This window comes from Saprolegnia parasitica, assembly GCF_000151545.1.
Source record: "Saprolegnia parasitica CBS 223.65 unplaced genomic scaffold supercont2.4, whole genome shotgun sequence".
Lineage (NCBI taxonomy): Eukaryota > Oomycota > Saprolegniomycetes > Saprolegniales > Saprolegniaceae > Saprolegnia > Saprolegnia parasitica.
The window spans coordinates 235,797-263,085 of record NW_012156398.1 but is presented as its reverse complement, the minus strand read 5'-3'; the positions used below and the strand labels follow the sequence as shown (position 1 = coordinate 263,085).

General features: G+C 60.6%; 12 protein-coding genes across 12 annotated transcripts; 6 read left to right on the top strand and 6 right to left on the bottom strand.

The window, feature by feature from the left end:
* The first annotated feature begins 104 nt into the window (after positions 1-104).
* On the top strand, positions 105-1,385 carry SPRG_01600 (hypothetical protein). Its single transcript, XM_012339968.1, has 4 exons — positions 105-197; positions 248-321; positions 374-494; positions 542-1,385. Exons 1-4 carry the CDS (start codon positions 113-115, stop codon positions 1,345-1,347), a joined length of 1,086 nt encoding a protein of 361 aa, XP_012195358.1. The 5' UTR covers positions 105-112; the 3' UTR covers positions 1,348-1,385.
* Positions 1,386-1,414: 29 nt separating this feature from the next.
* SPRG_19231 (hypothetical protein) lies at positions 1,415-3,232 on the bottom strand (the record flags this gene model as incomplete). The annotated part of the gene is made up of 7 exons (XM_012340261.1): positions 1,415-1,596; positions 1,646-1,873; positions 1,922-2,147; positions 2,196-2,326; positions 2,380-2,447; positions 2,497-3,095; positions 3,161-3,232. The coding sequence occupies 7 exons, from the start codon at positions 3,230-3,232 to the stop codon at positions 1,415-1,417; spliced, it is 1,506 nt and encodes a 501-aa protein (XP_012195651.1).
* A 1,528-nt stretch (positions 3,233-4,760) lies between these two features.
* SPRG_19230 (hypothetical protein) lies at positions 4,761-5,477 on the top strand (the record flags this gene model as incomplete). The annotated part of the gene is made up of 1 exon (XM_012340260.1): positions 4,761-5,477. The coding sequence occupies one exon, from the start codon at positions 4,761-4,763 to the stop codon at positions 5,475-5,477; it is 717 nt and encodes a 238-aa protein (XP_012195650.1).
* Positions 5,478-5,576: 99 nt separating this feature from the next.
* On the top strand, positions 5,577-6,496 carry SPRG_19229 (hypothetical protein; the record flags this gene model as incomplete). The annotated part of the gene is made up of 4 exons (XM_012340259.1): positions 5,577-5,802; positions 5,854-6,035; positions 6,134-6,314; positions 6,363-6,496. 4 exons carry the CDS (start codon positions 5,577-5,579, stop codon positions 6,494-6,496), a joined length of 723 nt encoding a protein of 240 aa, XP_012195649.1.
* Positions 6,497-6,917: 421 nt separating this feature from the next.
* On the bottom strand, positions 6,918-7,535 carry SPRG_19228 (hypothetical protein; the record flags this gene model as incomplete). Its single annotated transcript, XM_012340258.1, has 1 exon — positions 6,918-7,535. The coding sequence occupies one exon, from the start codon at positions 7,533-7,535 to the stop codon at positions 6,918-6,920; it is 618 nt and encodes a 205-aa protein (XP_012195648.1).
* Positions 7,536-9,875: 2,340 nt separating this feature from the next.
* Positions 9,876-11,392, top strand: SPRG_01599 (hypothetical protein). The gene has a single exon (XM_012339967.1). It carries the CDS (start codon positions 9,909-9,911, stop codon positions 11,283-11,285), a length of 1,377 nt encoding a protein of 458 aa, XP_012195357.1. The 5' UTR covers positions 9,876-9,908; the 3' UTR covers positions 11,286-11,392.
* A 199-nt stretch (positions 11,393-11,591) lies between these two features.
* On the bottom strand, positions 11,592-12,734 carry SPRG_22091 (hypothetical protein; the record flags this gene model as incomplete). The annotated part of the gene is made up of 2 exons (XM_012340379.1): positions 11,592-11,724; positions 11,767-12,734. 2 exons carry the CDS (start codon positions 12,732-12,734, stop codon positions 11,592-11,594), a joined length of 1,101 nt encoding a protein of 366 aa, XP_012195769.1.
* Positions 12,735-13,604: 870 nt separating this feature from the next.
* Positions 13,605-15,626, bottom strand: SPRG_19227 (hypothetical protein; the record flags this gene model as incomplete). The annotated part of the gene is made up of 4 exons (XM_012340257.1): positions 13,605-13,807; positions 13,857-14,314; positions 14,374-14,537; positions 14,592-15,626. 4 exons carry the CDS (start codon positions 15,624-15,626, stop codon positions 13,605-13,607), a joined length of 1,860 nt encoding a protein of 619 aa, XP_012195647.1.
* Positions 15,627-15,944: 318 nt separating this feature from the next.
* SPRG_19226 (hypothetical protein) lies at positions 15,945-17,237 on the top strand (the record flags this gene model as incomplete). Its single annotated transcript, XM_012340256.1, has 6 exons — positions 15,945-16,155; positions 16,210-16,219; positions 16,271-16,391; positions 16,443-16,696; positions 16,743-16,917; positions 16,968-17,237. The coding sequence occupies 6 exons, from the start codon at positions 15,945-15,947 to the stop codon at positions 17,235-17,237; spliced, it is 1,041 nt and encodes a 346-aa protein (XP_012195646.1).
* Positions 17,238-17,301: 64 nt separating this feature from the next.
* On the bottom strand, positions 17,302-18,418 carry SPRG_19225 (hypothetical protein; the record flags this gene model as incomplete). Its single annotated transcript, XM_012340255.1, has 2 exons — positions 17,302-17,781; positions 17,834-18,418. The coding sequence occupies 2 exons, from the start codon at positions 18,416-18,418 to the stop codon at positions 17,302-17,304; spliced, it is 1,065 nt and encodes a 354-aa protein (XP_012195645.1).
* A 1,555-nt stretch (positions 18,419-19,973) lies between these two features.
* Positions 19,974-25,630, top strand: SPRG_19224 (hypothetical protein; the record flags this gene model as incomplete). Its single annotated transcript, XM_012340254.1, has 5 exons — positions 19,974-19,982; positions 20,032-20,177; positions 20,232-21,181; positions 21,205-22,564; positions 22,591-25,630. The coding sequence occupies 5 exons, from the start codon at positions 19,974-19,976 to the stop codon at positions 25,628-25,630; spliced, it is 5,505 nt and encodes a 1,834-aa protein (XP_012195644.1).
* A 457-nt stretch (positions 25,631-26,087) lies between these two features.
* On the bottom strand, positions 26,088-27,215 carry SPRG_19223 (hypothetical protein; the record flags this gene model as incomplete). Its single annotated transcript, XM_012340253.1, has 1 exon — positions 26,088-27,215. The coding sequence occupies one exon, from the start codon at positions 27,213-27,215 to the stop codon at positions 26,088-26,090; it is 1,128 nt and encodes a 375-aa protein (XP_012195643.1).
* Between the last annotated feature and the right edge of the window lie 74 nt (positions 27,216-27,289).

Genomic DNA, 27,289 nt, shown 5'->3' with positions numbered 1-27,289 from the left:
CGGCAGGTGGTGGCGGCCCATCTTGGTCGAGTTGCAGTTGCGCGATCTTCTTCGGCCTCGTATCCGGATGACCCAGCGGTTCTGCGGTGGTCATTTCGGATCGAGGGACAGGATGGCCAAGGCGATGCAGGGCAGCAGCAGCAGCCGCCTGCCGCTGGTCTTCCTCGCGCTCATCGTCATCGGCCTCGGCAACAAGAGTACGCACGCCTCCTCGTCTTCTTCATGGCTGCTCATGCTGCTTTATTAGTCTTCCAGAAGCTCCAGACGATCCCGATGCACAACTACCCCAACTTTATCAACCTCCTCTGCACCTTTGTCTACGTACGGAATGCCATCATGGCCAGCATGGCAGGATGACGCATGGCATCGCTAGATTCCGCTCAGCTTTGCGTACATCATCCCAATGATCAAGTACGGCAGTGCCATCACATGGGATCAACAGCACATCCCGAAGCGCAAGTTTGCCATCATGGGCGCCCTCGACAGCGTTGCCGGTACGATGACGCCGAGAGTTGATGGACCTCTCATGGCAACGGCGTAGGTATCTTGCAGATCTTTGCCGCGACGTACCTCGGCGGCTCGCTGCTCATCTTGCTCGGACAGGCCGCGATTCCGGTCTCGATGGTCATCTCCAAGTTCCTCCTCAAGACGTCGTACTCCAAATTCCAGTACTTGGGTGCGCTCATCGTCACGGCCGGGCTTCTCGTCGTCTTGGGGCCGTCCATGAAGGCGTCGTCGGGTGGCGAGCACACAGTCATCTGGGCGGCCGTCATGATTGCAAGCTGCATCCCCATGTGTCTCTCGAGCGTCTACAAGGAGATTGCTCTCGGTGAGGCCGAGCTTGACGTCGTGTACCTCAACGGGTGGGTCGCGGTCTTCCAGTTCCTTCTCTCGATCCCGCTGGCGTTCCCCGCCGCCTCGATCAGCAGTCCGCCCGTCGCGCCGTCCGACCTTCTCCAGAACCTCTATGACGGTATGAAGTGCTACCTCGGTGAGAACACGATCGTGGGCACGGCCCACCCAGACGACTGCGAGAAGGCGACGCTCTACGTGACCATCTACATGCTTTTCAACGTGCTCTACAACATTCTCATCATTCTCATGCTCAAGTTTGGCTCGGCCAACATCCTCTGGCTTGCGATGACCATCATGGTCCCGCTTGGCAACGTTGCGTTCACGTTTTCGTTCATGCCCGAGCACCAGCCATTGCACACGACCGACATCCTTGGCCTCGTGATCATCATGGTCGGCCTCTTTGTCTACCGCTTCCTCGGCGACCTCCTCGAGGCCCGGACGCGGGCACGGGCGCCGTCGGATCTCAAGGAGTCGCTCATGTCGGACTTTTAATACACGTGCAATATGACCATATCTGCCGTGCGAATGGAATACATATATTTAGTGTGGCGACGGGAGGCTAGACCTTGGACGAAGCAGGTATGCACGCGGCCGCGGCCAAGTCGGCGACCGACTGCGGCGACGTCGAGTTCATGCTAATGAGCTCGCCGTGGGCGCTCACGAGGAGCGAACTGAGACGCTCGTTGTCCTTCTCGAGCATTTGACTACGGGCTTGGAAGAGGGACGCCATGCTGGCGCTCGCTAGAAGGCAACCCATCAGATTTTGTGCTAATGCATGATGTGTGTGTACCTGGCGCCGCGCTCGGGTACGCCTCCGAGTCACTCGAGTCGGGCGACGTCGCGGTCGACCGCTGGTCGTCGTCGTCGGACGCCCATTGCCGTGGCGCCGCGTTGTCAGGGTTGAAGCGACCGCCAAACCAGCGGAAGAGCGGCTTCCGGCAGTGCGGCACGAGCACCTTCTCGATGAGGCCAACGCTGACGAGGACGTTGGCAATGTCGTAGAGCCGGCGGATCTTGGCTACGCAGGGACGAATGAGATGGCAAGCGTCGATCGGTCGCGTCGTACTTTTCAACACGTTGCCGCCAATTTCGCCGCGCGGGTCGTCGCGCTCGATGAGCTCCTTGGCCGCGAGGTCCAGAGGAATGATGATGTGCTCCTTATCGAGGAAGAGCTTGACAAAGAGCTGGCTGAGCTGCGCGAGTGACTTGCCCCTCCGGCGCGACTTGTAGTCGCCGCCGCTGCACCCGACAAACTCTTCGATGAGCGCTTCCGGCGTCCGCGCATACCGCGCCTAGACGAGCCATGAGAGGCAGCTCATGATCGAAAAGTGGGTTACTACCTTCATTTCGTGGATCGTCGTCGGCAGCGACTTGAGCCCGTGCCAGTTGTACAGGTTCTTGCGCTTCCGGCTCACAATGTGGATGCTCTCGAGGATATTGACAATGTCGTAGATGCGTCGCCGCTCGACGCCTACACCATGATACCGGACCATGAGTGGAGGCAGGAGAGCAACGTTCAAGTACCAAGCTTGTTGGCGGCAATGTCCAAGCACACGTCCTGCACGTCGTCGTTGCAGTAGAGCCGGAGAAAGCTAGCGCACCAGATTTGTGACGACGAGGGCCATACGATCGAACACTTACTTCTCACAGAGCAGCCCGAGCGACTTTTCCTTGCGGCTGTACGACGGGTTGGACACCATGTGCAGCTGGTCCTCGAGGGAAAGGCTCATGTCCGACGTGAAGCGGTACTTGGCTGACGTGTCCTCGCGCTCGGGGCTGCGCGCGCGCTTCTCGGCGGGCACGCTGCTGTGGTCCCCCATGAAGCGGCTGCTGCGGAGGTTTTCGTTGACATACGGCGAGCCATAGGTCGTGATCCCGTCTGCGCTGTGCAGCGCTCGGGCGGCTTCAAGCGGCGTCATCATGTCGGCCGCGTCCGGCGCCTTGGCCATCTCGCTACCATTATGGAAGCACGAGAGTGGCTGCAGCACCTTCTTGGCGCAGAGCTTGCCCTTGGGCTTGGCGTCCATGCTGTGTCGCCGCGTCTTCTTGTTCTCGACGTCGTCCATTGCCGGCGCCTCCGCCTTCTTCGCGTACTTCTTTGGGCGAATCTTCCGGACCATCTTCATGTCGTCCTTCTGCTCCTGTGTCAAGCGCTCTTCCGCTTCCTTGGACGAGTTCATGAAGAGGATCATCATCGTCTCGGCGGCCGCGCAGCGCACGGGGCTCGCGTCGCCGCGGGGCTACGTTCATGGACCGCATGAGCCGCGACCTTCCTCGGGCGCAGGCAGCCCGGGCTTCCTCGTACCTCATGGAGCGTCGCTTCGCTCCGGGACCGCGCGCGGCCTTCCCGCGTTCCCGCAGTCGCTTCGAGGCTCATCTCCATATTGCGTGTCGTCCGCGGTTCGTGGGTTTAGCGGGGTATTTTTCAAGTGACCTGACACAATTTATAGTATCAGCTTCGGCGTCACACTTGGTTTCAGTATGGGATTGCCACAGGTAAAGATCTCGCCAATCAGCGCGCTGCTGGAAGTGGGCCCACCAATCATCGCTCGCCGCCAATGCCATACGAACGGCAAGTCACTTGGACGCCCCGTTGTCGCGCGCCAAAAAACAAGAAACTTCGGCATTTTATTATCTAAAAAATATCGAACCTTCCGTGTATTTTTATTCACCACCGCCTCTTTCGATACCAATAGCAAGACATTGCGTGTCGTCGACGAATAAAAACTGAGAAACCGAGCCACGTTTTCCGGATAATCCGGATACACATGGGTTTCTCACGCGATGGCAATCTGGACGCGCGCCATGGCCGTTCTCGTCGCTCGTGCCCCGAAGATGCCACGTCTTCGATCGCACGTTCTTGCACCGTACGACGAACCAGCGCACGCGAGTGTGGCGCGGTGCCCCTACCAGATCTTGGTCTGGTGCTCGAGACTGGATACAAAAACCAAAAGATTCTTCGCGCCCTACATATATTACATACCGTACTTTAGACTCGGCAGTCTCCGCCGCCTCGAGGCAAAGGCGCTTCGAAACCGATTCTAGATCGTCGAGCTTCAGAACCCGAGCGGAATAGCACCTATCCCTTGGCATTGTTATTAGTAAACGGACTAGAGATGTGTCGCGAAGAGGAACAGCGTTGCACTGCCAACGACCGATGCGAGGACGAAGAGTCGGCGGTGCTAGTGCTGCCCTGGACAACTGTCCAAACCCACGCTGGAAACTGGAAATTCCACATGTGTGAATTGATTTTCACGCTGTGTGGATGTTTTATCCGGATGACACCGGATACGAAAGTTATCGCGCCACCGTCGAAGCCCCGCGGATCGCAAGCCACGGACGAGCGCGGACGATGGAGGATGCTGCAAGGGTAAGAGACCAAGACGACGAGCGTGGTCGAGGCTAGAGCGTCTCCATGGACCTCTCTTCATGGCGCTTCCGCGGGGTGGAAGAAGCGCGCGCCATGCCATGGAGGCGCCGACGGCCACACGATCCATGCATACGATCCACGATCTCTTATGCAGCACAACTAGGGGCTCTTCGACGACTCGGATACCAGCTCGGACGAGGAGTACCGACGCAAGAAGGGCAAGCGGAAGCGACTCACGCAGGCCGACACGATCCCGAGAAGTCCGGTCCCAGAGACGTGGCGATGTCCTCGTTGCACGTATGCCAACAAGGCGCTCGATGGCAGCTGCGAGATGTGCGACACAAAGCGACCATCGACACGGCTCGCGACGAGATCCACGCCCGCCCCGCCGACGCAGTCAGAGAAGACTACTCGTGCTCGTCCCGGCAAGCGGCCAACGACCACCTCGACGCTGCCTGCACCAACGCCCACCCCAAAGCTACCAGCATCTGCTCCAATTACCACAAAGAAAGCTTCCTCCGAATGGACTTGTAGCATGTGTACGCTCATCAATACCACGCGACTCCTCAAGTGCTCTGTCTGTGGTGCCTTGCGCGCGAGCTCGGTCAAGCCACCGGGCCACCCAAGCGAAACGATCGACAGCAACAGCGACGACGACGACGACATGGTACCCGCAAAGCCCGCAAGGCCGCAGCTCGAGCTACCCAGCGAACAGCTCTGGAACGACAAGTACACGCCTGTGACCATGGACGAGCTCTGCGTTCACCCGAAAAAAGTCCAAGAGGTCGTCGCATGGCTCCAGCTGCACGCTGTCGAGCGCACGACGATCGAGTCCCAGCGACTGCTCTTTCTCTGCGGACCACCCGGTGTCGGCAAGTCGACGATCATACGGTCCGCCGCCACATCTCTCGGCCTCGACGTCAAGCAGTGGAAGGACACATCGGGCGTGCGGCCGCTCGGCGCCTCATCTCGCCATTCACCACTGATCGAAGACTTCGCGTCTTTTCTCGAGCGCAGTCAGCGCTACGCAAGCCTCGCGTTTGTCGGTGCATCGCCACCGCAGCAACACATCATCCTCGTCGAGGAGTGGCCGGCGTTCCAGGACCAGCACCGACACGAGGTCCAGCGACTGCTCCAGCACCGCCTCGACGCGCGCGACCATCGATATCCCATCGTCATCATCTACAGCGACGTCCACGAGACCAAAGTGACGCCGGCGTCGCTTGGCGCCGTCTTTCGATGGACGTTGTGACGTCGCCGCTCACGCACACGATCCACTGCAACCCCGTCGCGTCAGGTACCACACCACGACGCTAGATCTCGTGTCTTCGAGGTGCGTCGTACGATAGGCATGATGAAGAAGTACCTCGGCCGCGTCGCCGCGCGCGAAAACGTGCGCTTGTCGAGCACGCAGCTCTCAGCGATCGTCGAGCAGAGCCATGGGGACCTTCGGCACGCCGTCAATACATTGCAGTTCCAGCGCAAAGCAGCGACGTCCAAGGTCAAGGACGACGTCCGCGCCCGGGACACGTTTGCCTCGGACTTTCACTTGATCGGGCGCGTCTTGCATCCCAAAGGTGATGTACCTGCTTCGCGTGCGATACATGCAACGATATCGCGATGGCTAGACCGCCATGAAGACGACGTGCTTCGAGAGTGCACGCTCGAGTCTGCGCACGTGCTCGCGACCGTCCACCACAACTGCGTTGACGTCTTCACCGAGATTGAAGACGTGTACGCGGCGTTCGAGACGTTTAGCGCCACGGACGTGCTGTTGCGCAGCGCGTACAGGGACCGCTCGAACGCCAACGTACGTTGATCACCGATCGTTGCTTTGTCCAAGTCGATGCGACGGAGATGGACGAGGAGGATAATGATGCGGATGCTGATGAGCTTGTGCTTTTGTAGTACTACCATGCGACCCAACAACTCGGCAAGACGCTCATCGAGCGAGCGATTCGCGTGGCCAACGCGCACCCTGCGCCCCCCGCGTTTCGTCCGATTGCACGCCCGTCAACGTACGCGGTCGACGCTGCGTCGCGCCACGTGCGTGCACAGGCTCAGGCAGCGTTCGCGTCGCGCCACACGGGTACCCATAACGCTATTTGCGTCTCGCACTGACGCGCCATCGTCGTAGGTGCAGCGTTGCACCGCGACATTGTGCCCTACCAGCGCTGGCTGGGCCATGGACGGTCCGCGGCCATCGACGCGTCGGCGCTTGAGACAGTCGACGACGACGACATTGTGGATAGTGATATGGACGGCACGTAGTCGAGCGTGGCCAGGATCGGTAATCGAATGCTCCGCAACGTCGGTATGTGTACAGTACGTTGCACGACGCGGGCGGGGATGGGCAGGCATCGACTACGACGCCGTCGTCGTCGTTCAGAGGCCAAGAAAAGCTGGTCGGATTCCACGTCCCTTCCTCTATGCGATAATCATATAGTATCGGAGCAGCAGCGTCGTGGGAGCTGCTGAGTGTTGTTGTTCTGGTTGCGTCAAGCTACGGGCGGCCCGCAGATGGCGGCGCCCCGCATCTGAGTCGGGGCGCCGCGCTGTCAACGCGAGCTGCCCCGTCACGCAGACAGCCGCGCGTGGGACGATTGACACCGTTGTGTCAAGGCCATTGATTACTACACAAGACACGAGAGGAGGAGGATAAATAGGATTTGGCTTAAATAATACGGCGTGTCTAGAGGCCGTCAAAGTTGACCTCGGTGTACACGCGGCGGCGGGCAGGCGCGTCGCGGCAGTCGAGGTCGTGGAGGCGACGCGCTTTGAGCGGCGACCCGGGGTGGGACGGCGTCGGCACGACGACCTTGGACTGGATGATGCTAAAGGTCGTGCGTCGCAAGGCGCCGGGCGGCGGCTGCAGCACAATGCACTCGGAGCCCGCGGCTCGCTTGACGCCGACGCTGCAGTCGTGCTTCCACTCGAGGAACGTCTTGAGCTGCGCATCGATCTTGGGCCGGAGGAGGCACACGTCCGCGTGCGCTTCGGCCGACTGGACCGCCATGAGCTTGTGCAGAAACGAGTTGAGGCTCGAGAGCTTCTCGCCCGCGGTCGGGTCGAGGCTCGCTTTGAGGCCAATGAGGAGCGGCGCGAGCCAGCACTCTTGCGCGCAACTCGAGGAGGCTGCGAGCGCGAGGAGGGTCTCGTAGAGCGCGACGAAGTCCGCGTGGAGCTTGTAGACGTACCAGAGGCCGCGCTCGGAGGACTTGACGCAGACGACGTAGCGCTCCTGCGTGCCGCCGATGCACGACGTGACCGACGCGAGAATGCCTTTCATCTTGTGGAGGAGCACACCCATGCGTGCAAATATTCGACTGAAAGTTCAAGTCTCGCGCGGTCTCGACCAACGGAAATAGTGTGCGATGAGAATCTGGATATACTGTGCTTTGGTTTCGGTGCTCCCACCAGGCGACGAAGAGCGTATTCGACGAGTGTGGAAAGACCAGGCGCGAGAGCATGGACCGACGACGAGGCACAAGAGGTCGTTGCAACGTTGCAACGTCGCTCGAGTGATGCCGCAACGCCGCGTACGACAGGCGAGGGACGGCCGTCCCACGCGGCGAAACGTGCGGGGATCGTTCGGCAGCCGGCGACGACGACGCGAGGGAGCATCATAGGCCCACGCGAGCTCGTTGCGCTTGGCGCGTTGGACGCAGACAGCCCATGCAAGACGAATGTACGATTTGCCGTAGTACACTAATTCACGCCGGACCGCATTTGTAAACACCATTTGCGACGTGATGGCAGGTGATAGAACCGTGACCAATATAAAAACAAGACGGTCAAATTAAATACAAATCCGAGATGATGCATACTGAGCGCAAGACGTTTTTTTACCAATCGGTCGCGCTGAGTTATCCCAAGCCCTACGGTGGCGAAACAGGCATAGTCATCCCACCCCCAGTCGTTTCCCGCGCGCTGATTGGCCCTTGCCTGGGTCAGGACGGCCACCACTCCGATCGCACATGTCAATTTGACTGAACTTATTGCCACGTCCGCGCGACCGCCGGTGGCGAGCGAGCGAAGAGCGATGCATCGTTGTCGTCGCATCCAGCACCGTACATACTTTGAGAAACATGGATTGTGGTTGCCGCAGGATACATGACCAGCACCCGCGTCGGCGTGTTTTATTCGTGTCAAGCTCGCGTCTTGTATGGGTGTTTAAATGTAGCGTTTATATTTCCAAAGGCCATCTGCCGCGCGACGCATCCAAGTTGTCAGCCAGAGACCGACCACGGGTCATCTCGTTGAAGTTGAGTAGATTCGCAAGGACTCAATCCGAAAGCGCAGGTTTTCTGGCACGTTGCAGCTGAAACCGACAACGATCTGATCCTTTGGCGCTAGCACTTGCGCACGCCACGGAGCCTTGGAGCCTTGTGCTCGGGTTGGGATAAAGATTGGGTGCAACTGGTTTTAGCTTGGTGATGCACTTGGTGATGCACGGCAAGGGTACCCTTGTGCACGGACGGCACTGCACCGGCGTCAAGTGGCGCCAACCAACGATCGTAGCAGCACAGACCACCACGGCCAGGTCACGTTCCTTCCTCGACGAGCTCGCTCGCAAGGAGCTGTGAGATAATGATTATTGCGGTGCCAAGGAGTGCGACAAAGACGCCCGTAGTATGGTGCCAAGGGGTGCGTGGGTGCGGCGGCTTCTTCGTGGTTGCGACGTCACCCGGCAACGACGATTGGTGATCCACGAGTTGGAAGAGGATTACGTTACCGCCCATGTACATGCGCCTTCGAGCGGTGTGAGGGACGACGCTTCGAACCCGCGATGCACCCACTCGTCGGTGATGTCAACCCGTCCATAGCCGACGGCAAAAGGGTCGATGGGGCATCTTACAAGCCATATTCGTTCCAGAGACAGCCGAGGACGCCGTGGCGGCCACGGCGTGTTCTTCCAATCCTCGTGTCGACTAGAATGGACATCATTTGTCCAGAGACATGGTTCGACTGAGACCACCGGCGCCAGTGCTGCTATCAACCTGTAGCATTGCTGAGCGATGTCGAGAAGCCGGTTGAACTACGACCACGCTTCCAGGCTGCTGGTCTGAAACCGGTTGTCGTTGGTCGTAAGAGCCGATCAGACAGCATCGCGTCACGAGATCTTGGCACATGTGGCTCACCAAAAGCGACCTGATTTGCGTGCAGCGGGGATGCCCACCGATGCGTACCGAACACCATGGCTGTGGAACACCGCCGACGCAGGCAGGATCGCTCCGTGGTATTTCGCTTACAAAGTACATGGAGCCGGGCGTTGTCTGTTCACAGTCGCGATTGCCGCGGGATATCTATATACACCACACGATGGTTTTCCATGCACGTATCCAAGTGGCTCCTCCAGGCTGCAACTGATCCAAACGGCGTCCTCAGACTCCACACTCTGAGACCAACGATCTGAGTAAAGACTTTTTTGGCTTGCGGGAAAGGTCCGTCGGTGCACAGGACGCCCTCCAAGCAACGACTACGGTCAGACGTCGCCACGCTCTCTATCGTTTGCTTCACGTCGAGATATGGCGACAATCGCCCGAGCAATTTGTGGATTTTACAGGTGATTGGCGTTACTTTCTAAGCGAATTGCGCCTTGACACACATCCAGCAGCGCCCATCACTGGCCTTTATGCACCCTTCGACACCGAGCACGACGCCGACGGCTGAGCACGCTGCAATGGCCGACGAGCCGATGCTTCCGCCTGCGCCGACCGAGCTCGAAGCTGCGTACAACGACCTCTCGCCGCTGCAAAAGGTGTTTGTCGTGCTCCGGCCGCACTGGGCCCACGATGCCAAGACGCATCTGACGCTCCAAGAAGTCTCGGGGTCGCTCGGCGACCTCGGCACGTTCCTGCCGCTCGTGACTGCGCTCGCGGTCACGCACCAGATTGCGTTTGGACCGACGCTTTTCTTCGCAGGCGTCTTCACCCTCGGGCTCGCCACGTACTTTGACGTGCCGATTCCGGTCCAGCCCATGAAGTCGATCTCGGCGATTGCGATCGCGGAAAAATACTCGCAGGAGCAGATCGCTGCATCCGGTATCCTCATCGCCGCAATCCTCTTTGTCCTGTCGGCGACCAACCTCATCACGGTGGTCGGGCGCTTCGTGCCCTTCTCGCTCGTCCGTGGCATCCAGCTCGGCGTCGGCCTCTCGCTGCTCATGAGCGGCGTCAAGAGCTCGTACACGCACGTGACGACGCTCTCGCTCAACAAGACGACCAGCAATGTCATCGTGACGCGCAGCAAGACAGACCTGCAGTGGTTTGGCGCCGACAGCATCCTCGTGTCGCTGCTGTTGATCACGCTCTGCCTCGCCTGCATGCACAAGAAGCGCATCCCCACGGCCATCCTCGTGTTTCTCTATGGCGTCATCGTCGCCATCGTCGCCTACGTCCAGAAGAAGGACGAGCTGCGCTTGCCGCCGCTCTCGCTCGGACCGGATTTCAGCCGCATGCCGTCGTGGCCCTCGGCCGACGACTTCCAAACCGCCTTTCTCAAGATGGTGCTGCCCCAACTGCCCTTGACGCTCCTCAACTCTGTGATTGCGCTCGAGCAGCTCGCGGCCGACCTTTTCCCGCACAAGCACGTGCCCGCGAGTTCGCGCCGCATCTGCTTTAGCATCGGCGTCGGCGATTTTGTGTTTTGCATGCTCGGCATGCTGCCCATGTGCCACGGCGCCGGGGGGCTGGCGTCGCAATATGCATTCGGTGCGCGCAGCAGCGTCTCGATGATGATCCTCGGGTGCTTCAAGCTCGTCATTGCGCTTCTCTTTGGCTCGACGCTGATGCTGCTGCTGCGCGACGGCATCTTCCCGTCCTGTGTGATTGGCGTCCTCGTCATCTTCGCGGGCGTCCACCTCTCGATCGTCGGCGTCGACATCGACACGAAGAAGAACAAGGGCGATCTCGTCGTGCTCATGATGACGGCCGCGACCTCCCTCGCGCTCGATACCGGCACGGCGTTCCTCGTCGGCGCCTTTACGTACGTTGTCCTGCGCGTTGCGGTCCGCGATCCAACGGCCTACTACAAGGTGCGCACGGATGACACCGTGTGATCGCGTCGCAGGTAGGGTTCCGACATTCGAGTCTGCAGTTCCAGAATCGGGAACCCTTCTAGATGTAGATTGTCTATCCAATCGAATCAAACATTCTGGTGTCAGACTACAATGGTAGCTCAACTGACTGGATATGAGGCCAAATGGTCTGCCGAGTGCGGTGGTGGTGTCCACGCCAGGGGTAGGGTTATACGCCATGGCGCCAACGACACTTGCGAGCGCCGACGGCTCTGGATGCGGCGCCATTTGCAAGCGCTTGGATGTCAAGAGAGAGAACTGAGAGGGTTAAAACAACGACATGACGCATTACGTGGTGAGCGGTGTCGTTGCGTAGTAGTGCTCGTACAAGCCCAACTCGTCATTCAACTGCGCCGGGTCGAGGCGGAGCGCAGCGCAGAGCATCGCCGTCTTGTCTTGGATAGCACACGACGGAGTAGGTCTACCCGACATAAGCAAGGATCGTACTAATACCTAGTCTTACTGGGACGGGGTCGGCGGTTTGGGTGCTGCCTTGGCCGCCTTGGAGGTCGACGCTTGAAACACTGGCGACGACCGAACCGCGCTCGGGCACGATCGATGCACTTTGCGGAACGAAAGGAGGAACTTGCGGTCATACGTGCGCCTCGCGACCGGCGCTTCATCCACGTCGGCGACAGGCTCTGGAATCGTTCGCGGTTCACTGGCCGGCGCTTGGGGCGTGTGAGCGTCGGGGGCTGGTGCCTTGGGCGTTGCCGCTTTGGGCGACGCTGCTTTGGGCGACGGCTCGTCCACCACCTCCAAGTCGCGGGCGAGCTTGGCTTGTGTGAGCGCGATGAAGCAACTTTGGCAGTAGAACGAGCCTTGCCAGTCGCGGATGGTTGCCTTGCCTGTCTTGCACGCAGTGCACAAGGAAACGGACGTCGGTACGTGGACGTCGACAAGCATGTCGTCATGGTCTTCGTTGTCATGGTCTTGGTCATCATCGTCGTCGTCGTCGTCGTTGTAGTAGGCGTTGTAGCACGGTTGGCAGTACACGTTGCTGTCGTTGGGGTCCAAAACGAGCTCGGACGTTGCAAACGACTGCGTGCACGTGGCGCACGCATCTGTGGCCGCGCAGCGGTGGCACCGTCCGTGAAAGCGCTGCGCTGAGCCGCAGAGAGGGCACGCGAGAACCTGCATCGACTGCATCGCAACCGCAATCGCGGCAACGGCAGAGCGCAGCGAGGCGTCGCTCATGACGCCGCACGTTGTCGCCACCTCGAGCGCGTACTCGTAGAAGGCTGTGGCCTCGCCGAGATCGAGCACGGCGTCGCCCAAGTTCTTGCTCACGACGAACATGAGCGCATGATGCTGCGTGGCGTACGCCGTCTTGAGGAGGCTGCGCCAGAGCGCGATGGCGCCATCGTCATCACGCGCTTCGTACCGCGCGCGGGCCTCGACGAGCTTCGCTGCCACCATCTCGTCGTCCATCGCCCAAGGTCAAGAGCGATCGTGATTGGCTCGTTTTCTAGATTTCAACTTTATCGGCAAACGATTGGCCAAAACTCAACCACGGTCCCACACATCGGCTTCACCCTCAACGCTCCAACCTTGCGCGCCAGACGAGGCAGCAGCAGGCTGTCTACCCAACGCTTCTTGGTCGGCGTCGTCGACGTCATGACGGCAAGCGGAATGAGCCACGTTGCTGCGGTATAAGCCGTTAACGCTGCGTCAAGACCGTGGACTCTGCACATGAACTGGCAGGAACTGTCACACCTACGTTTCCTACTTCGTAGCAGTCGAGTTGAGAGCGAATACAACATCTGCCACTTGGACCATCTCCACCGAGCTCGTTCGTGTCTCTCAGAAGGTCGATGCATCCAAAGGCATCGCCAACAGTTCACGTATCCTTTGGGTAGAGCACAGAATGCAGGTATGCGTTGGCTCGACGACAAGCCTCCGAACCTCGGTGCTTCATCAAAAGGCGTGGCCTCGCACCACAGGAGGCGGGCGATGGCGTCGGCGGTCGCTGCTAAAGGCCCTCGCGATCGCACATGCTGGACATGTGCATTGACGCACCTCCGAGCGCCACGTCATCCCCCTCAAAATAAGATCCGCAACAAGATTCTAAATCACGTGGCCGCACAGCGACGTCAAAGAGGGTGTTACCCTAGAGCCCAACATGCAGCGTATCTCGACACCGGTCGCTTCCCCGCAGAGACGACCTCCGGATCGCGCCATCGGCAGCCCCGCAGCCAAGCACATGGCACCAGTCCGTGGCTCGAGACATGTGTTGGCAAGGACAATGAGGTTGTACACGATGCAAATGTCCATTCCTTTACAAGCGAGCACGTCGACCGACTAGGACGACCGGCGCTTGCTGCGCGACCGACTGCGCTTCTTGGTCTTCTTCGAGTGCTTTTTCGATTTCTTCTTGGAGCTCTTCTTGTGCCGCTTCCGACTCGACGACGACGGACTCCGACTCGACGTCGACGACGACGACGACGACCGCGACCGTTTGCGTCGCTTGCGGTCCCGCGACCGGCTCGCACGCACCTCGCCCTCTACCATAACGTGGTCGTCAGTCGTCGCACACGATGTCGTCGTCGGTACCTTCGGCGTCGACGAGTTTGCGCGTCTTGAGCACTTGCTGCATCTTGGCACGCAGCGTCGTCATGTAGGCGTCAAAGGCGGCTTTGGCGTCCGAGCCCATCGCGCGGAACCGGCTGCGGCCCTCGAGGAGACGCCGCGCGTCGTCCCAGGGCACGTCCAAGTGATCCGATCGGAAGAAAAATTCCGTGAGGAGGTCGGTGAAGGCATCCAGCTTTTGCTTCTTTGCCGCCGCGACCCGCTCGGCGCGTTCGACTTCGGCGCGTTGCGTCGTGTGGAACCAGTTGAGGACGCTCTCGGGCACGGTGGCTTCGGCCAAGAGCCGCGAGTAAAACTGGCCGCGCGGGTCGTCGCCGACGAGCGGCTCGATCGTGTGCTGGAGCTGTTCCAAGCAGTCGCGCAGAGTCGTCTTGTGCTGCATGCGAAAGCCGTTGCGCTCGAGCAGCGTGTGCAGCCACTGCCTACCGACATCGTGGATCTCAGCGACGGCTTGCGATATCAAAATGCGAGAAAATGATACCGCTCGTCCCGGACCGTTGCGTGCCACTTGTCCATGGTCATCTCAAAGACGTCGCGGGCGAGGATCGTGTTGGCGTTGCGCAGCGCCACAAACGACTCGTTGGCTTCGAAGCGCTCGAGGCAGTCGCGCCAGCGCATCTCGAGCGTGAGTCGCTTGGCCGCAATCTAGTGGCGCAGTAGTTCAGCACACAGGAAACTTTTTGGTGTCAAGTAGCCGACCTCGTCCTGCAGGTAGGCGCGAAAGGCCGCCGCCAGCGCATCTTCGGTTTCCCGCGCCTTGATGCGCGCCAGCCGCTGGGCCTCGGCCGCCGCCTTCTTGAGCGAGTCGAGGTACTCGAAGAAAAAGTCTTCGAGATCCCGCTTCGCGACGCCCAGCCCCATGATGGTCTCGTCTTTGAAGACGACGTCGCGAACCACGACCCAGCGCGACTCGGCCGAGATGGCGAGCTCGGGCGACGCGTAGTAGGCGAGGATCGTCGCCTTGTGCTCGTCGCGCTTCTTACGGGCGTACTCGCGCTCGCTGCGGGCCATGTCGTCGAGAAAGGTCAGAAAGAGCTCGCGGCGCTCGTCGTCGTCGGCGACGGCCTTGAAGCGGTCGTCGTGGATAAGACCAAAGTCGTCCGTCGTCGCTTCGTGCCAGCGTGTGTGCACCGAGATCTTCTTGCAGGACGCGAGCAGTTTGAGAAAGTCCTCGCGCGCGACCTTTTGCTGGCGACGCCGGGCAAGATCGAGCTCCTTGGTCAGCTGCGTGAGAAACTCCGAGTACGCTTGCTTCTTCTCGCCATTTGTCGGAAGGGCATACCACGCAGGCTCGTCCGCAATGAGCCGCTGCGCGTCGCCCCACTTCATCTTGGGCGTGATCGGCAGCGTCTTGAGCATCGCCTTGAACGCAGCCACTTGGTCGGCCTTGGACATGGCGGCGTACTTGGCGATATCGTCCTCTTCGTCGTCTTTGTTCGTCGCCGTCGTCGGCTCGGTGGGCTCGGTGGGCACCGCGACGGCTGCATCCGTGGCCGTCTCCGTCGTTGTCGCTTCGATGGCGGTCGCTGTCGCTGGCGCCTCTTCGATAGGCGTCTCGTCGGGCGTCATGTCCATCGGCTCGCTGTTCGTCGGCGACGCGGTCACGACGTTGTCACTGAAGCGGAGTCGGACAGCGACCCGCGCCTTGTAGATGCGGTACTCCTCGGGCTCGTCCCAGACGCACTGCTTCGTGCCCGAGTGGTAGTAGTACGGCTTCCCGCTCGCCTCGTCCATGTACTCGGACCATGGGCATCCGGCCGCCACCTGTGGGTTAGCCATGGATGGAACCTTCATGAGCGTGGATGGCACATACCCCGACGGTGTCATGACGAATGGTCGAGTTTCATCACCGCTGGTCCGAAATCCGAACTTTCTCGAACAAGTGCGATTGCCGGCGGTGTTTAACGTGCGTAATATCCGGTTGTTTCGGACCATGTCGCCTTTAACGCTGCTAAACGCTGTAAAACGCCGACGTTGGAACGTTTAAACAAGCCATCGAACCTCAGCGAGCACGGATCTTGTCGAACGTTGTGGGAAGCGTCGCGAGCCAGGATGGGCACGTCGTGGACCTCGCCGACGCCGCATGGCCACACGCCGCACGTCGGCGCCGCGTCGGCGACATGCGCCACTGGCGATCTTCTGCTTTGCCGAGCGCTCGTCCGCAATGCGCACATGATGCTGGACCTCAACCCCGTGCTCGCGATGGGCATTGCGACCTCGACTGTCTCGGGGACCTTTGCGACCAAGAAGCGGACACTACCAGGTACATCGATGCACATGGCAGGCCGTGGTCTCATGGCACGGCTCGCATGGGTAGCGTGGACGAGGTAAGCGGGATGGCGATGCGTGCTATCCACTCTTGTGCCGATGCCACGTAGCGTGCACGTGCTCGTACGTCGCGCCGACGTTGTGCACGCCATCGTCTGCACGCACGAGTGCATTAGCCTCGTGCCACTCACAACCGTCGTCGCTGCGCAATCGAATAGCCCATTAAGCCGCGTACGCGATGCCACGACCACTTCTCCGTGTCTAGTACCACGCTCGTCCTAGTGTGCCTGGCGACGCCTCAACGCTGTCGTGCCACCGACCGACCTCGCGACCCTGCATGGCCTCGTCGACGACCTCGTGCCGCTGCTGCCCCTCGCGTGGCGTGACGTGAGCGCCCCATCGCTTCCACCGAGCGTCCGCGCGGTCGTCCAGCGCATGTGCGGCCTTCTCCGGCAAAGCGTGGTGGCGATCGCACCGGCCGAGGAGGACATGCTCCGCTACGCGTTTCGCAACCACGATGGCGACTGCCTCGGCTGGTACGACGATCCAAGTGCGTTCTGCAGCTTATCGTACGCGAACGAGGCTTTTTGTCGAGGACGTGGCCAAGCTCGCGCCCGAGATCGAGGCCATGGGCATCTTCAAGGCCGGAACGTCGTGGGTCGACGAGCTCCAGGCCCTCCTCGCGCGCGACGGCGCCACTGCGAATGGCGAGAGCCTCCGCTTCACCGCGTCCGACCTGGTCGTCGCCGCCAAAGCGGTACGCTGACGACGAGTGCGTATTCGCATCAGCCCACTCGGCTGAGCTAGGTGCAGCGACAGCACATTTCCGCCGAGTACGACGTCACGCTCTATGCGAGCGCGGCGCTCGCTGCCGCGTTCTACGAGCACGCGCGTCTCCTCGTGCCCGAGCAGCTGCTTCCGTCGGGCGCGCCCAAGCCTCTTGTGCCCTTGGCCTTTTCCCAGGCGTGGCAAGCGACGGCCGCGCCGCGTCCAACCGACCCGCCGGCGGCCAACGACACCTTGACGTGGCTCATCCCAGACCTCTGGAGCGACCACGTGCTGCTCCAACCCGCGTAAGAAGAAGCAAGACAGAAGACACGTGGCAAACGGCGCTTCGAGATGCTAGTATCGTGCGACTACACTACTCTTTCTTGGACTTGGTGGTGTGGTCGGCCTGCTGCGATGCGAGGTGGCCTAAGGCTTGGTGGCCAAAGAAGAGCGCGACGACCGTGAGGATCGCGAGGTACCCGAGCGTCGCAAACATCGTGAGCTGGAGCCAGTAGACGACAAAGAGACCGAGGATCGAGCCCATGGACGCGATGAAGCCGAGCGCAAAGATGGCCTGCACGCCCGACGGGAACTTGGAGAGCTTGGCCCCAAAGCCGAGGAGGAAGAGCAGAAACCCACCGAGGGGCGACACGACGATGAGCGTGAAGAGGTTGGAGACCGCGAGGCTCGGGCGCGAGTCCTGCGCGCGCATGACGTGCTCAATCTCGGGCAGCGCCGTCAGCGTCACGTCGCTTTCGTGGAGGAGGGGCTTGGCGTAGAGCGGCGAGAGCGGCTCAATGGGCGCCGCGCCAAGCGTCAAGTCGACCGACCCGAGGTCCCACACGATCGCATTCTATTCGCACACGATGAGGCGAGAGTCGGAGGGTGCCACGTGGCAGGCGTACCTCGAACGTCGTGTCACCCAGGATGAGCTGCACCGCGTGGACGCCCGAGAGATACGAGAACTTCTTGCTCTCGGCACCAATGTTGACCGCGACCGAGAGCGTCTTCTTGTTCGCCGACGCCAAGAGCACAAACGTCGTGTCGACGGCGCCTTGGGTAAAGCGCAAGAAAGCCTGGTGCGCGAGAAGCGGCGTCTTGCTGCCCTTGGCCTTCAAGCTGACCTCGACCGAGAACGTATCGCCCGACGCCGACACGAGCTGCGGCACCGACTTGAGCTTCTCGCCTTGCTTGAGCGCCTTGCCCTGCACGACGGCGGACGCGACCTCGACCTCGGTCGTCAGCGTCGCATGGAGGACCTTGCTCTTCTTGCCATCGAGCAATTGGAGCTTGTAGAGGCCGGGCGAAGCCTTGGCCTTGGGCAGGACGAACGTAAACTTGTCCGAGTCGGCGACGGGCGTGAGCTTGAGATCCGCGAGGATCGTTTCCTGCGCGGCGTTCTTGAGCGTCTTGAGGAGCGGCGCCTCGGCGCCGAGCACCGTGAACGTGACGTCCTGGCCGCCGCGCGTCACGGGGTTCGCGAGCTCCATGCTAGCAACAGCGGCGAGGCACAGGCACAGGCAGAGCACGACCGACGACCCCATCATCATGTGAGCTCGACGAAGCGGATCAAGTTTTCGACCACAAGTTGACGTGGCAGCTTCTGGCTTCATATACTCTTTCGCATTAAATAACCTGCAGCAATTGATACATTGGCAGTAGGTTCCATATCCTCCCACATTGGATAGCTTGAATTGCCTTTGAAAAGTGATGCGAAAAGCGCGGGAACGGCCACGTGGATCGCCAGTCGACGCTTCTCAGACAGAAAACGCATACTGCCTGCAATGGAAATCAGACAATATTGTACACGAGCCACCCTTCGATGTACGTACAACTTGTCCGATCGTTGGTGGTTGTGAGTCGACGGCGTTGACTAATCCTATAACGTTAACTCGCTAAACAACGCGCTATGCTCCGTCAAGAGGCACTATGATTCACAGCCCCTGCTGCGCCCTGTCAGCTAGAATGGACCCGTTCCGGTAGGCTGGAAGCCAGGGTCCATACAAAGTTGATGGACCCTTGGCTGGAAGTGGTGCGATGCTTTGAAATCGGTGCGAGCCTTCGACAGAGTACTTACATGGCCTCACTTCCGTCAGTCGCCTTGGCCACGACATCTTAAGCGAATAACGAGCTACAAGAGACGGCGCGAATTGCGCGACCGAAGGAACGATCGACAACATGCCAGCGCAATGCGACGGAGATGAATTGAAGCTGAGTACTTTTGCTGGCCGCGACAAAGGGTGGCACTCGTCTATGGCTCGTTGACTGCGTCTTGAATGATATAGTGTACATGGAGATCTCACACACTGTCTAGTTAGTTGCGAGAGCTACTAGAATGCAGTTGCTGTAGACGGCTGCCAACGGTCCATTTGACCCTCGAGTGCATCAAGTCAGTGCGCCCGAACTTAGCGCGCGCGTGTGCGCATTTAAGGCACCCCCCGGGTGAATTCTCTGCATTTTGACCAATTGCATGCGGCAAATCTTCCATTTTGGCCAATGGAAAGTGGCGTTGGGGAGGGGGTCGTTTCATTTTGTGTTTTTTGGCGTGTGGGGTTTTTCGACCGAAAACCTTTGAACCAAACGGAGCCGTCCCGCTTACCCTCGCCCGCCCTCCCTCGACGACCATCTGCCGTCGACGAGACCTGCGGAAGGAGAGCGCTTCACGAGACGACCGATCCACATCTCTGTGCCCCGCTGCCGTGCTTGCCGCGACTCGTACCTTCCGAACGAGTTCCGCCACTGCTGCCCAGTCACACGTCACTTCGATCTGCGGGCCCCCTCCAACGTGCGCAAAACAACTCGCTGCACGTCGACGCCCTCGGTACGTTCTATCTGCATATATATAAGCATGGCCCGGACCTCGCGCCGGCCGTGGGCGCCGGCCAAATGGGATATGTGGACCATGGCCTTTTTCCAGCGGTCCCACCCACCCCATGGCGGGCGCGCGCCGATCTTCTTTTGCCTGGCGCAGTGAGGCTCATGCTCCGTTTGGCGTAGAAGGATCGATCTCAATTGAGCCATTGATTGCTGCATACCATTGCCGCCATGAACACGGTACGACGAGAACGCGAGGATGCTCGCTCATCATCATCGCCGCCTGTAGCAACTTATGAACTCGGGCTTTGAGAACAGCCTGCACAACAATGCAACACCGACGCTGGACGAGAACACGACGCTGTCCACCAACGCCGACGAGTGGCGCAACAAGGAGGCCGACCGCAGCGCCCGCCAGCACATTGCGCGCATCATGTACGGCCCACGTCGTTCTCCACCACGTAGCTCACGCCTCGATGGTCGATGTAGCTTGAGCCTCATCATGAAGAGCGCCAACCGGCCGGTCACAAACAACTACAACCCACGAGAAATCGCGCGCCGCCTCGAACACACGCTGTACATGAACTCGGCGTCGCGCGACGAATACAGCAACCTGTCGACGCTCAAGGTTCGACTGCAGCGCGCACTTGACAATTCGCGACGGAGGCAGCAAGCCCAGCAGGCCGCCGCCTTATCAACGACGCCTGCCGAGACGCCGGCGGCACCGGTCGCAGTACCAGCCGCGGTGCCAGCCAGCGCCAAGCCCAACACATCAGCCGCTGGCATCACGAGCTCGCAGGCCCAAGTGATGCAAAAGGTCGCACAAGCCCAGATGCAGGCCCAGGCGCAGTTGCATCTGCAGGCACAGATGCAGCTGCTCGCCAAGCAGTCGGCGGCGGCGGCACCGGCGGCGGCGGCCTCACCGACCGCATCGTCGTCCAACAACATTCTGGAAGAGCTCGAGCGCGAGGCCGACGAAATGGCCAACGCTGGCATCAGTGACCAGCCCCTCGAGATGCCCGTCGCCGAGCTCGAGAGTGCAGCGCCAATGAACAACGTGCCGCTGAGCATGCCGCTGAACATGGGCATGATGAACAACCGCGTGCCGATGACGTACGGCATGAACCTCAACATGATGAACCAGACCGCGTACGTGCACCCGACGCAGCTGCAGCTGCAGCAGCTCCAACAGATGCAGCTGCAGCAGATCCAGCTGCAAAAACTGCAGCAAATGCAGCAGCTGCAGCACCAAATGCAGCTCAACGCGGCGGCCAACACGATGCCCAAAGTCGCCACGACAACGACGACAGCGGCGCCAGCGACAGCGGCTACGCCAGGCTTGCAGCACCGACGCCGGCCGCGCTGGCGACCGAGGTCACACCCAAGCAGCGTCGCGAGGAGTTCCGGAAGCGGCTCATCCAGCTCAAGCACGCGCGAACGTGCCAGCTGCTGCAATGCGAAGAGGGCTTCTGTGCCAAGGTCAAGGTGCTTCTCTCGCACGTATCCAACTGCACGGACGCGCAGTGCACCACGATCGGGTGCAAGTCGACGCGGCAGTTGCTCTCGCACTACCGCAAGTGCCGGGACATGGCCTGTGACGTCTGCTCGGCGATCCGGACGCAGAATCCCGCGAGCCAAGCGTATGTGCTCCGGCGGCAGCAAGAACGACTGTGCATGCTGCGCCACGCGAGCACGTGTGCGATCATCGGGTGCCCGATGAACTACTGCGCCGACATGAAGGTGCTCTGGAAGCACATTTGCGAGTGCCGGCAGACGCAGTGCACGACCGACCACTGCATTAGCTCGCGCTACGTCTTGAGCCACTTTAAGCAGTGCCCCAAGTCGGACTGCGGTGTCTGCGTGCCGGTCCGGAACGCGATCAAGATCATCGACATGACCAAGAACAACCCGACCGAGCTCCAAGCGCTTGCGAACGCGTGCACGAACGACGTCAAGGTCCTCATCCGGCAAATGACGACGATCCCGATCCAGGCGTCGGACGCGCTGGACCCATCGGAGACGGCCAAGCCCCTCGTGATCCCGTCGGCGTCGCCAGCGCTCATGAAGAACAACAGTTTGGGTCAACTGCCCATGCCCACAGCAGCATCGGCTGCCGCGATGCAGAGCAAGCTCAAGCCGCCCAAGGCCACCAAAGCCAAGGTGCCGGCCGCGCCGCCGACAGCGGCCAAGCCCAAAGCTCCGGTGCCGACGGCCAAGCCGCCCGGCGAGGACGCAAAGACGGCCAAGAAGAAGGATCCGGGGCTACCAGGCCTGTCGCCCAACGTACCGCCAGCGCTGACGCCAACAACAGCGCTTGTCGCGTCGCCGGGGGCCGGCAAAGCCAAGGCACCGGCCAACGAGAAAGACAAGAAGATCCGGCGCAAGGAGCAGGCGCGCATCGCGAAGGAACGGGTCAAGGCCAAGCAAGACGACCCGAAGCCGCCGGTGTCGACGCTCGTGATCACGCCGTCGGCGGTGCCGGGGTCGGTCGTCGTCTCGAGCACGCCGAGTACGCAAGACATCTCGTACCTCGACTCGATGTCGGAGGCGCAGCTGGACGAGCACATTCGGTCGCTGCGGTTCAACTTTTGCGGGCATATTTCGATTGTCGAGCTCAAGAACCGGCTCATGCCGCTGCTGACGAGTCTCATGGAGACGGAGAACGGGTGGGCGTTCAACCAGCCGGTGGACCCGGTGCAGTGGAACATCCCGGACTATTTGGATGTGATCAAGTGCCCGATGGACCTCGGCACGATCAAGAAGCGGCTCGAGGCCGAGCACTATGTGAGTGTCGACTCGTTTGCGTCCGACGTGCGCTTGACGTTTGAAACTGCATCGCGTACAACAGCAGCACCAACAAGTTCAACATTGCGGCCAAGGCGCTCTTGGCGCAGTTTGAGAAGGACCTCTCAGCGCTCAAGACGCTGCTCGAGGACGAGCTCAACAAGCGCTGCGAGCTGCGGCGCGAAGAAATGTGCCAGCTGTGCGGCGGCGACTCGTTCAAGTTTGCGCCATGCATGCTCTTTTGCTCGGGTCCGTGTGCCGGGCGCATTCGGCGGCATACGCACTACTACAGCGATCCGCGCGGCGAGTACCATTGGTGCTCGGGCTGCTACAAGCAGATGAAGGACGGGCCGCTGGACATGAGCTTGCTGCCCGCGTCGACCAACGCGACGGGTGAAGAGCCGCTCAAAACGGTCCTTCTCAAAGCGCACTTGCTCAAGAAGAAGAACAGCGAGGTCGCCGAGGAGCCGTGGGTCGAGTGCGACAGCTGCAAGCTGTGGTACCACCAGATCTGCGGTCTCTTCAACGAGCGCAACCATGCAATCTCGGGCGAGCAAGAGCCGTTTGTGTGTCCGTTCTGTACCAAGAAGCAGCGGCAGCAAGGCGCGCCGCCGTCGACCAAGCAGCCGCTCCAGGCGAGCCGGCTCCCCGCGACGCGCATGGCGACGCGGATTGAGAAGCGTGTCGTCGACGCGCTGGCCAAGGCCCAAGACGAGGAAATGTCGCGGCTCGGGTCGCTCGGCAACATTGAGAGTGACGGCAGCAGCGCGCTGCATCCCAAGTCGGAGACGCCGGCGCCGTCGTTTGCGATCACGATCCGCGAGGTGCTCTCGGTCGACAAGCAGGTGCAGATGAAGCCGCGCATGGCCAAGATGTTTGCGCTCAAGACGTCGCCCAAGGCGAACGAGGCGAGCGGCAGCAAGCGCAGCAAGAACGCGAGCGAGAGTGCGTCGGCCAAGAAGGCCAAGCTCGACGAGACCAACAAGGCGAAGAAGGTGCTGAAGAAGGCCGACAAGTTTGAGTTGACGTACCGGTCGCGCTGCATTTGCGTCTTTCAAGAGCTCGACGGCGTCGACGTGCTCATCTTTACCTTGTACGTGCAAGAGTATGGCGAGCAGTGCGCCGAGCCCAACCGCGGCCGCGTCTATATTTCGTATTTGGACTCGGTCGCGTACTTTCAGCCCAAGAAATTCCGCGTCCTCATGCACCAGCAAGTGATCCTCGGGTTCCTCGACGACGCCAAGATGCGCGGGTACCACACGGCGCACATTTGGTCGTGCCCGCCGCTCAAGGGCGACGACTACATCTTCTTTTGCAAGCCCGAGAACCAAAAAATCCCGAAAGCAGCGCGGCTCCGGTCGTGGTACTCGAAGCTGCTCCAAGGCGCCAAGAAGGAAGGGTTGGTGTACAACATCTCGAACCTCTACGCCGAGTACTATGTGAAGAAGAAGACGGCGCTTGAATTGCCGTACTTTGAAGGCGACTATTGGCCGCGGCTCGCCGAAGACCTCATCAAGCAAGTCGAGGACAAGGCGAGCGGCAAGGGCAATGGAAAGACAGCCGGGAAAGCGTCGCGCAAGACGGACGAGCCGGCGCCGTCGGCGTCGCCACCGACGACGACGTCGACACCGACAGAGACGCACAGCGACGCGGCCACAACGGCCACGAGCAGCACTGCCGTCGCCAAGCCGATCAAGACCAAAGGCGAAGTGAACAACGACCCGATCATGCAAAAGCTCAAGGCGATCCTCGAGCCGCAGAAGGAAGATTTCTTTGTCGTCGACTTGCATCCGCGCTGCCACAAGTGCACGTCGTCGGTGATCAACAAGACGTTTTGGGCCCTCAAGACGCTGGCGCCGTCGGACGGCGTCGACAATGTCATTGAGGGACTGAAGAAGGCCAAGTCGGCGCAGCTCAAGTCGTCGATGGTGCCCCGGCACTATTCGCACTACTACTGCGCGCCGTGCTACGAGAGCTCGAAAACGAGCCTCCTCGCGCGCGTCGAGGCGGCGGCTGCCGGCGCCAAGAAGGCCCAAGAGCTCTACGCCACCGTGAGCGCGTCGACGTCGGACCCCGCGACGTACAACTACAACAACTGTGCGGTCGAGGTGCAGGACCTCAAGTTTGAACTCTCGCTCTCGTGTGTCGCTAGCTCGCTCCTCGCCGATCAAGAGAGCGGTGCCGACCACCCGATGGCCGAGCTGGCGCTCGAGCCCGACGAAGATGCGCTCATGCCGTGCGAGATCTTTGACACGCGCGAGGCCTTCCTCATGTACTGCCAGAACAACCATTGCCAGTTTGACCAAGTGCGTCGGTCCAAACACTCGAGCATGATGGTCTTGTACCATCTCTTCAACCAAGGCACGACGGGCTTTACGTTTTCGTGCGCCAAGTGCGCGATGACGCTAACGAGCGGCCACCGCTGGAACTGCTCGATTTGCCTCAACTTTAACCTGTGCGACGGCTGCCGCGGCAAGACCAAGCACGAACACCCGCTCCATGCGTTCCACATCGTGTCGATTCCGCAGCCCAAGTACAAGACGTCGGCCGAAACGGACGCGCTCAACGCGCTGCCTGCGCCAGCGCCGTTGCAGCAGAAAAAGAAGCAGAAGAAGCAGCCCGCGGCCAAGAAGGGCAAGGGCAGTTTGAAGAAGATGACCAAGACAGAGCCGCCGCCCGTGGTAGTGGCGATGCCGACGCCCGATGCGGCACCGGTCGTGCCCAAGGTCGAGCCCGTGGCAGCGCCGGCCGCGACTCCGCCACCACAGCCACAGCAGCAGCAGCAGCAGCAACGCATCGTCGACCCGCAGCTGCTCGTGCAGCTCGAGCACGCGAGCTTGTGCCAAGTGGGCGACGCGTGCACGTACGTCAACTGCAACCGGATGCGCGCGATGCTCAAGCACGGCGCGACGTGCGAGGCGCGCAAGCTCGGGCCGTGCCAGCTCTGCAAGCGCATCGTCGGGCTGCTCTCGGCCCACGCCAAGCAGTGCACCAAGCCCCTCAACGAGTGCAAGGTGCCCCGGTGCACGGAAATCCGACGCCTCGTGCAGCAGCACCAAATGCGCGCCGCCGACACCAAGCCCGAGCCAACGTCGTCGACATAGCGTGTTTGGCTGTAACTTATTTATCGCGATTTGAGGTGTGTGTCTCGTAGATCGACTCGCCTTCGGGCGGATCGAGTAGAGAGCAATGGACTCGGGAACACCCGATGCGAAGGAACTCGCCACGTGGGGTAGGGCAGGGCTAGGGTAGACGCAACGCGGCGAGGGCGAGGGCGAGACGACCTGTGTTTTGCGTTCATGCACGCAACATTGTACTGCATCTATCTATCGATCTATCTATCGATCTATCTATTGATCTATCTATTGATCTATCTATCGATGTTTCAAGTGTTTGCGTGGGATACTCGAGTGCGCGCAAGGGTTGTTGACGTGTTGCTGCTATTATAATAGTGCCGTTGATGGTCGCGTCGTCCGAACACCCACGGGATGGCTCGCACCTCCCACGTCTCATACAACACGTGTACATCACATCTGTTGCCTGTGAACTGCTACATCTAGTCTACGGCGACGGGAGGTAGAGCGTCGTGAGGCACTTGGCAAAGTCCATGCCGTTGAAGGTCGTCGCAAAGACATGCGTGTAGGCGCCCATGCGCTGGTACTGCAGCCAGTCGCCGACGCTGCGCTCTCGCATCATGAGGTTCTTGGAGAGCACGTCGCCGCCGTGGCACGTGTCGCCATACACATGGCTTTGAAAAGTCTCTTCTTCTTCGTCCTCGTCGAGCGTCGGGTTGAGCTTGCCGAAGGGCGCAAAGAAGAACGAGCCGTGGATGCTCTCGTGCACGAAGTAGTCGATGACGCGACTGGACGAGCGCACGCGCTTGCCGAGAATGCGCAAATGCAGCGTGCACACGGTCTCGGCGAAGAACCGCCCGGGCTCGGCGATCACGCGCAGCGTCGGCGTCGGGCCAAAGCACGCTCGCACCGCTTCGTTGATGGCCGATACGACGCCGGCGTGCAAGGGCGATGCGAACCCGCCGCCAATGTTGAGCGTATCAATGCAAAAGCCATACTCGGAGCTCGCCATGCGAATGCAGTCGGCGGCTTGCGAAATGGCTTGGGCATATGCACTCGGATTCATGCAGCCGGACCCGAGGTGGAAGCAGATACCGCGCACGGGCAGCGCCAGTGCCTTGGCTTCGGCCAAGAGCGCCGGCCAGTCGGCGGCATCCGCACCAAACTTGTCGCCCATGCGAAGCAGCGCATTGTCGTCACCGCACTTGAGGCGCAGCGAGAGGTTGACGTCACCGGTCGCAGCGTGCGCCTTGATCTTGTGGAGCTCGTCGATGCTGTCAAAGCTCATTTGCGCGACACCTGCGTGCGTCGCAGTGCGAATGTCGACTTCGCGCTTCATCGGGTTGGCGTACAAAATGTCGTTCGGCGACGCACCGAGCGACTGGACGAGCGCAATCTCCGCAGGTGACGCACAGTCGTACCCGACACCCAGCGCGTGCAGCGCCGAGACGAGGCGGCGGTCCGAGTTGCACTTGACCGCGTAGAAAGGGCGGATATTGGGAAAGGCGGCGCGCCACTCGGTCATGAGGCGCGGTACCTCCGCGAGGTTGAAGACGTAGATGGCGGTCGCGTCCGGCGTCGCATCGATCGTGTCTTGCACGTGCGTCGGGAGCATGGTGTCGAGTCACGAAGGCAAGTGAAATGTGAAATCGCCATGTGTGCCATGTGACAGGCAAAGTGAACTTGAAA

Coding starts and splice junctions, on each gene's coding strand:
- SPRG_01599 (XM_012339967.1), top strand. CDS start 9,909: ATGGCCGACGAGCCGATGCTTCCGCCTGCGCCGACCGAGCTCGAAGCT.
- SPRG_01600 (XM_012339968.1), top strand. CDS start 113: ATGGCCAAGGCGATGCAGGGCAGCAGCAGCAGCCGCCTGCCGCTGGTC. Junction 198..247: donor CATCGGCCTCGGCAACAAGA/GTACGCACGCCT, acceptor CTGCTTTATTAG/TCTTCCAGAAGCTCCAGACG. Junction 322..373: donor TCCTCTGCACCTTTGTCTAC/GTACGGAATGCC, acceptor TGGCATCGCTAG/ATTCCGCTCAGCTTTGCGTA.